This window comes from Terrapene carolina, unplaced genomic scaffold, assembly GCF_002925995.2.
Source record: "Terrapene carolina triunguis isolate 2854851 unplaced genomic scaffold, T_m_triunguis-2.0 Scaffold926, whole genome shotgun sequence".
NCBI classification, from domain to species: domain Eukaryota; kingdom Metazoa; phylum Chordata; order Testudines; family Emydidae; genus Terrapene; species Terrapene triunguis.
Genome location: NW_020665277.1, coordinates 2,866,689 through 2,875,287, shown reverse-complemented (window position 1 = coordinate 2,875,287; position 8,599 = coordinate 2,866,689). Strand labels below are relative to the sequence as shown.

The 8,599-nt window shown below is 51.7% G+C and overlaps 1 protein-coding gene across 1 annotated transcript in view; it reads right to left on the bottom strand.

The window, feature by feature from the left end:
- Positions 1-877: 877 nt before the first annotated feature.
- The window catches only part of WNT2B (Wnt family member 2B), a 47,635-nt gene continuing 39,913 nt past the window's right edge, over positions 878-8,599 (bottom strand). Inside the window, exons 4-5 of the mRNA XM_026660987.2 lie at positions 2,987-3,059; positions 878-1,896 (exon numbers count right to left, since the gene is read on the bottom strand). Of these exons, the coding sequence (XP_026516772.1) occupies positions 1,667-1,896; positions 2,987-3,059 (303 nt within the window). The 3' untranslated portion in view covers positions 878-1,666. The remainder of the gene's footprint in view (positions 1,897-2,986; positions 3,060-8,599) is intronic.

The window sequence follows — 8,599 nt, the reverse complement described above, 5'->3', positions numbered from 1 at the left end:
AAATACACTACTGTAAACCCACCAGGCGGGAGGGGAATGTGCATCGGACACACTAAATTACAGTTAACTCCTAAGGCACAATACTGTCCAAGCAAGGGTGCATACTCTTGAGAGTTGGACACCACAAATGGTGGGCCAGTCTATACGCAAAAATTACATTGGGTTAGCTACATCGGTTTCTGAACCAGTTTAGTTACACTGGTGCGACCTGCTTGTTAGGAAAGTCTTAAACCAGCTCAGAGTGGCTAACAAATCAACGTAAAGCACCCTTAAACCAAATTCTCTGCACTCCAAGGCTGCGCCGATTGAACTATACTCATTCAGAAACGTAGGTAGTTGGTGCAATTTCTGTGTGTAGACCAGGCCTAATTTAGGGCTTGTGGTGATGGGGGGCAAGGGGTGGTGTGTGTGGGGTGGTAACAAGTATTTTTTTCTATCAACTTGAATTTCGGTCAATAATAAAGTTTCAGCAACTCAGCAAAGATCTGGAGGCTAACCTAGTACTTGGTCTAGCACTGTGCAGTCAGGCGGCTTACACAGAGAACTGCCTGCCTATAAGGCAGCCAGCGGTAGAGACAGGAAGCTCTAACTAAACTATTGTTCTGTTCTGGTGGGACATGTCTGGCATGCTGACGATCTTCATGGAAAGCCAAGAATGATCATTTCAGGGGGTTGTGGTGGAAATTTCACTGGAAGACTGCACCATCTGCCAGCCTACAGGCTTTAAACAGAGTGGGGAAGCAGGTCGGCTTCTATATTGGAGACTGTGAAGAGAAGCTCTCGCTCCCAGTCACACGTGTAGTAATGCACAAAGCAAAGAGCGTTGGTTTCTGATATAGGTTTATAATGAATTTTATCTTAAAATAATAAAGCAGTATACACAACATACAAATGAGTTTTACAAAGAGCCACTGTTATATTAGTTTACTTTAAAACCTACCAGTCTCTTCACAGACTCTTTGCTCTCTTTCTCTCTCTCTCTCTCTCTCTCTCTCTATGGATTTTTTCCCCCCTTTAGTAGTTAATCAGATTTTGGGTGACAATTTGCAACTCTGCCTGTCATCTTCATTGAGGAGTGGAAGAAAAGTCCACTTACAAAGAGTTGCTCTTGTCAGCTCCTGTCTATAGTGCAGCCGTGCATTAACGTGCTGGGTCTGTTTGAGACCATCGAGTTCCTTGTGGCTTTGCAACATCCTTCCTTGGGCCTCGCAAAAAACAAAGCAAAGAAAGAGAGCTTTCTGCAAGGATTTCATAGTTTGCTCTAGGTTGGTGACGGTTGTTTTGGGGGGTTTTTTTTGGTTTTCCTGGTGAAATTTAATTGATAGCAACAAAATTCTTTAGGGACACGCAGGGATCAGTCACCCACGTTCCGATGATCGGTCTCAAGTTCGTAAGCAGCTGCACTGACCTTTGGCAAGACGACAATGGGCAGAGGAAGCTTCACAGTTTAAGCAATGATTGCAGACTCCTTCTAGGGAAGGGGACAGATTTGCTGAGCAGTTGGAAGGGTCCACGGTATCTCCTGGGAAATGTAGTCCTGTCGTTAGTGCTTTGCAGAATTAATTAAATAAAAGCCATGCAGCTGAACTACAGCTCCCGGAATGCCATGGCCCATGGGGCACGGGTCGTGCGTGAGTTTGTTTTTCCCTCTCTGGTTCCTGTCTCCTCAGGTTTGGTCTAACCACTCGGCCCGCTTCGGTGCTTTACACGTGTGCACGTCAACAGTGTCCTCGCACTCCTTGCAGCGCACAGCGCAGCACCAGTGGAACTTGCACTCGCACTTGGTGATACGCGTGACGCGGGTGGTGTCATAGCCCCGGCCACAGCACATGACCTCGCAGCCATCGGTCCCACGGGACAGCTTATTGCACACACGACCCGCCGTCCCCAGGGAACCTGTAGGAAGGAAGCAAGGGTTCATTACACTGTCCCGCTCAATCTCGCCATGAATGAAAACACACCATTGTAACATAAGAACATAAGAACGGCCCTACTGGGTCAGACCCAAGGTCCATCCAGCCCAGTATCCTTCCAACAGTGGCCAATGCCAGGTTGCCCCAGAGGGAGTGAACAGAACAGGGAATCATCAAGTGATCCATCCCCTGTCACCCATTCCCAGCTTCTGGCAAATAGAGGCTAGGGACACCATCCCTGCCCATCCTGGCTAATAGCCATTGATGGACCTATCTCGTTCTTTTTATCTAGTTCCCCTTGTATAGTTTTTGGGGTGATTTTCCAGGCATTGCTATCAGGGGCTCTCTGAAACCAACTACTGTCCATCTAGACTGTAAGGTCTTTGGGCCAGGGCCTGCCTGTTTTGTTCTCTGTCTGTACAGCACCTCACGTGATGGGACCAGGTCAGGATTGGGGGGCCACTAGGCCCTACTGCAATATAAGTTGGAGAGACTGAGTTTAAACACATGCTGTTTTAGCAGTGCATGAACTCCTAATTTACTGTTTTTACATGGTAGGTTCTTGGGTGCAGGGATCGTACTGTGCCTTGTGGGTCAACAGCAGTATGTTTATAGATCTATGGACCAATTGTCTTTCTGCCTTAGCATTCAGCTCCCTCGCCCAGAGGGGACGTGAATCCTTACACAACAGCCCCAGGTCTTTTTATGAAATGCAGAGCACAATTTTCTGTATACATTTTCAACCAGGCCCCATCCTTGAACCATGTTTCATTTGTGTCCTGTGGCTCAGAACTCACAGGGCAGATGGGTTCAGAAATAGAGACGCTTTGCCCCGAGCTGCTCTGAGCGCTGGCCCACATGGTGGAGCCTGGTCATACAAAGTGGCCTGCCTTAAAGTCCCTGATCCCGTGATAGCCCCATAAGCAAAAGCACAAGCGTGGCATCTACTGGCTAGTGCTCAGGAGTCATTGGGGCCCAATTCCCCGTGGCCCTGCACCTCAGGCTGATGATTAGACCAGTGCAACGTGGGTGGGAACCACTGCCACATTGGCACGGTAACATTCCCCACTCACTCTCCACTGGTGTAAATGACTGCACCAGGCGCAGGGAAATGGGGAATTGGTTCCCATAGATGAGGGCCTCTGCCTGCATGGACATAAATGGTATCAGCTAAGCCCCCTAAACAGCAGCAGAGAAATACCCAGTAATGCATGCTTTAAACAACACAGGGAGAGCCGAGGGGTCGCTCAGGCCCCAAACCACACCTGCATGCTCTTCCCTATGTCTGTACGGTTCCTGGAATTCTTGGGCTCTAGTTTTCCTAGCACAAACCCCTCGCATTCCCATTTTGGGGGCAGTGTTGTGTGCAAGTGCCCGTGTCAATGGAGAGCCTTTCCTCTCCTGCGGGGTTTCTGTTGGAGGATGTGGGGGGGTCTGGGCCCTGAGGTCACATCTTCTGTCTAGTATCAGACGAGTTCAGACCTGCCCTGGCTGAGGTCAGGTCTCTGAGGGGAAAGAGGCCCCAGTTTGGTCTCTAGCAGCCGCTCTGAGCCATCTAGCCATAGCTGAGGGACCGAGCTGGTGAGGGACAGGGACCTTCAGCCTTGCTGATCAGGCCTTATTCAGACAGGCCTTTGGTTTCTGGGGAATTGGGGCAATGTACTGAGTAAATTCTTTCTTCTTCTGGCCTCTCCCTTGGATCCAGTTCAGGGGTTGTCTAGACACAAACCGGCCCCCTTTCACCTCTGTCTGACACGTGAACCGGTTTAGAAATGGCTGATCTTGCTTTTGCCTAAACCAGCTCAAGCCAGAATGGTTGAAGCCACTTCTGCCTTGGCAGGAGCTTGTGTCAGTTTAACGAACCTGATGGAAGTGTGTATCTACACCAGCCCCGTGCTCCTGGTTTCAGCAGCGAATGCTCGCCAGGTGTCTGAACATTGGGCACTGCTGAATCCCCTCTGGAGCTGCAGGCTGTGCTCATCCTAGCATCAGTGTCTGCGCTGCTCATCAGCTTCACACAGGGCTGCCCAGAGGATTCAGGGGGCCCGGGGCAAAGCAATTTTGGGGGCCCCTTCCATAAAAAAAAAGTTGCAATACTATAGAATACTATATTCTCGTGGGGGCCCCTGTGGGGCCCGGGGCCTGGGGCAAATTGCCCCACTTGCCCCCCCCTCTGGGTGGCCCTGGCTTCACAGCACGACAGGCCAGACTCAGCCAGCTGGCTTCGGGGACTCTGTACTGCTCAGGCCGGGCCTAGGGAAGCAGGTAGCACCGGGAGAGTGGTGGTAGCAGAGCGGTGCTAACTCGTGCTCGGTGATTTCTAGTATCCAGCAAAGGCGGTAACGCAGGCTTGTCTATTCTGCTGGAATCCTCCTGCCTGTGTGCCTTGCCAGCTGGTGTGAGGGAGGAGCAGGGAGAGTCTGCAGGGAGAGGCATATAAAATAGCAGGCCCAGGGTTTAGAGGACTCCTGGGCTCTCAGCTCTGCCACGGCACTCATTCTGCCGCTGCCTCCCCACCAGTACAGCGGGAAAGGATCAGGCCCGCGGGTGCTGCAGGGGTTCGTGTGTTTAATGCTCTGTGGGTCCCTAGGGAGGAAGAGGCTACAGAGGGTGGAATCTGATGAACAGCCCACGCGCACAGGCTCCTCTGAGCCGGGACCGGCACACGCTTTCCAGGCCGCCGCTCCTGAGACAGCAGGCTGGGCATGGTGCCTCCCCACGGAGGGGACCCTCTGGCTGGGCCCCTTCAGGGGGGCTGGATGTGACTTTCTCCTCAGAGCTACTCCCCAATTCTTGAATCATTTCTGTCACTGCTACCTTAGCCCCTCTTGCTGCCCTGGGGACCGTCCTCGCACTTCTATCTGTGCGCTCTGTATGCACAACCAGGGCCGGCCCTGGGCTCGCGCTCTCTGCTGCTCCTTTGGAAAGCGCTGCATGCCCGGGGTGATTTCCAAGCTGCCTTTCCTAGCCCAGAGCCTTCCGGCTGCACTGGCCCATCAGCCAGACCCTCACGGCAGCTCCTAGTGTGTGAGAGGTGGAGATTTGGAAGCAACCTCCTAAAATGGCTGAAACTCTCCTATTAAACATCCCCTCAGCTTTGCTGATCTTCCTTCCCCACCCCACCCTCTGTCCGTGCACTAATCCGTTCCCTAGCCCAGGTACAGGCCATGGATATCCCCCTCCCACCCCCCTCTCGTCTTCGCAGTTTGGCTCTGCATTCCCTGGGTTTGCTCTCTCCCTGTGCCTGGCCCTGTCTCCCCTGGGGTGTGTTACTCTGAGCTGGATGGAACACGCAGCCAGCCCTCCCTTGAGGCAGGTATGCAGAGAGCTCTCCCCACTAGCGTGTGTCAAATTCCCTTCACTTGTGGTTTAATTATCCTGTATGACGGCTGGAGAGGCCAAGTACTAGGAACAAAGGTTTATACACAGCAGGAAGCTACTGGACCTGGGACCTGTACCAAGGCATTGGCAGACAGCTGGGCAGGAGACAGTTGGCTTGAGTGTCCAGTTAAGTGGCCCTGGCCAACCCCTATTTAGAAGTGGAAATGTCTCACTCCAGTTGTGAGGCCCTCTGCAGGGCTAACGGCCTTTGCAGAGCCGGTGCAGCTGCCAGTGAACTGGCATGGCTGCTCTTACCCCACACCGCCTGGAAGTCCAGGCTTCTCTGGTCGCACAAAAAAGAAAAAGAAAAAGAAAAAAAAGGACCGTGGCCTGCTGCTGCTCTGAAAACCCCATGTAAAGGTTTGTTCATTGCTCTCTGCAATGGTTCAGGTAGGTAAGGGAGACTTTGAGTGATTGAAGATCACTTTGGAAGATTCTGCTCAGCTTTGCCCTGGTGCAAATGAATGGGGTTACTCTGGATTAACACCAGTGTAAGGGTCAGTCAGACAGGCTGACTCCCAGCATCTGAAATGGAGACAGAGTTTAGATAGGACTAGTTTAAACTTGCAGATTTAAACTAGTGTAAATGGTGAATTCTCTGTAACTTGAAATCTTTAAACCATGATTTGAGGACTTCAGTAACTCAGCCAGAGGTTAGGGGATATTTCAGGAGTGGGCGAGGTTCTGTGGCCTGCAATGTGCAGGAGGTCAGACTAGATGATCATGATGGTCCCTTCTGACCTTAAAGTCTATGATTCTAGTGGTGGATGCAGCATGGCTTAGTGGGAAGAGCGAAGAACTGAGGGCACGTCTTCACTACCCGCCGGATCGGCGGGTAGCAATCGATCTATTGGGGATCGACTTATCGCGTCTAGTAAAGACGCGATAAAATCGATCCCTGATCGCTCTGCCGTCGACTCCGGAAATCCACCGCGGCAAGAGGCGGCAGCGGAGTCGACGGTGGCGCGGCAGCGGTCGACTTGCCGCCATCCTCACAGCCAGGTAAGTCAACCTAAAATACGCAACTTCAGCTACGCTATTCACGTAGCTGAAGTTGCGTATCTTAGGTCGACCCCCCGCTGTAGTGTAGACCTAGCCTGAGATGACTCCTGGGTTTCCAGTTCTGTCCTCTGGTTCACTGCGAGACCTTGGGCAAGTTCTGAGTGAAGTTACTTCACTTCTCTGCTTCAATTCCCCCTTCAGTAACACAGGGTAATACTTACTAGAGGGGGTTGAAATTTTGTCAAAAAGAATGGTTAGTTTTTCATTTAAAACTTATTTTTGACAAATTTTCATGTTTTCATTGGGGGAAAAAAACAAACTTTTGGGTGTTAAAGTGAAAATGTGTTAGATTTGGGGTTTTCATTTTTTTATCAAACCCCTCTCCCTCTGGGGGAGAAGAGGGAATTTTTTCCTGACCAGCTCTCCTCACTTCCTGTTATGCGGGTTGCTGTTTGTACAGTGCAAAGCGCTTTGTGAGGCTCTGATGGAAGGCGATCGTGTAACCCACACACCTGGGTGGGGTGGTCTGTCCCATCCAGTGGCACCGAGACCACTTAGAGAGAGATAAATGAGTCTGCTGTACAGCCTTAGTTAACTAGGGTGACCAGACAGCAAATGTGAAAAATCGGGATGGGGGTGGGGGGTAATAGGAGACTATATAAGAAAAAGACCCCAAAATCGGGACTATCCCTATAAAATCAGGACATCTGGTCACCCTGTAGCTAACAGCCAATTGGCTTTTAGCTCATGCGATACAGGTTCATGCACTAAGCTCCAGAGATCCCAGGTTCAGTCCCGCCCGACAACAACTGGGGTCTGTTGGTGTTACACTAGTGCCGTGTGTGGGTTTAGTACTCAGTTTTTGGGACACATTTTAAACAAACCCTCCCAAAAAAGCAAGACTGAAAATTTGCCTCATTTGAGTCTATTTTCTGACTGACTTCACCGTTCACGGCCTGGCCAGGACGTCAGGGCATGTCTACGCTGTAGCTGGGGGTGAGCCTTGCAGCCCAGGTTGGCAGATTGTCTGCACAGCATTTTGGAGCCTGTGGCAGCGAGCCTCCTGCCTCAACTCCACAGACTTGGGCTAGCACTGTAAAGACAGCTGTGTAGACAGCCGCGGCTCGGCCTGGAGCTGGGACTCTGACACCTAGGGATGAAGGCGGGCTGGAGAGCCTGAGCTCCAGCCTGGGCCATAATGTCCACACTGCTATTTTTAGCAGGCTAGCTCAGTGCTTGTGTGTGTCTCTGTCATCCGGGGCCGGGAGTCTCGCTCCCAGCTGCAGTGTAGATGCACCCGCCGAGTCCAGCCACAGGGCCCTGCAGTGCATGGCTGCAATCGCAATGGAATTCCAGTTGTGTGATTAATAAACCATGTGGCTATTTGGTTTTAATTTGCTATGTTGTTAGTGTTTATTAGAACTAGTTGGAAAACGAGTAGTTGTGAAACGCTTTTGAATTCTTTTGCTGTTTTTTAGAATTTTTTCACAAATTAAAAATTCAGACCCACTGCTCAAAAACCCCCAAATGGTAAAAAAAATTGTTCAACAAAATTTAAGTTTTTTAATATTAACCTGTCTGAAGTTTGTGTGTGTGTGTGTGTGTGAGAGAGAGAGAGTGAGTAAGTCAGGTCTGAATATGCCCTGGGCCTGGCTTGATGATTCTTTTGTTCCTCTTTGTGAGTTTAACTGTACAGGCATGTCTGAAGTGGCCCTGGCTGGCTCTGAAGGTTACACAAGGGCAGGGGTGGCTCCAGGCACCAGCGCCCCAAGCATGTGCCTGGGGCGGCAAGCTGTGGGGGGGGCGACCTGCCAGTCGCTTTGGGGGCGGCAGTCAGGGAGCCTTCGGCGGCATGCCTGCGAGAGGCCCGCCGGTCCCGCGGCTTCGGTGGCAATTCGGCGGCGGGGACGCCAAAGCCGCGGGACCGGCGGATCTCCCACAGGCATGCCGCCGAAGGCAGCCTGCCTGCCGTGCTTGGGGTGGCAAAATATATAGAGCCGCCCCTGCACAGGGCCGGCTCCAGGCACCAGCTTGCCAAGCAGGTGCTTGGGGCGGCCACTCCGGAGAGAGGCAGCAGGTCCAGCGATTCGGCAGACGGTTCCTCACTCCCACTTGGAGTGAAGAACCTCCTGCCGAATTGCCGCTGCAGATCACTATCGCGGCTTTTTTTTTTTTTTTTGCGCCGATTGGGGTGGCAAAAACCCTGGAGCCGGCCCTGCCCCTGCACAAGGGTGACAAAGTTTGTGGTTGGTTTATTGTGTGTTTGGTTGATTGTTTGGAGCATGTCTTTGATCAGGAGGAGG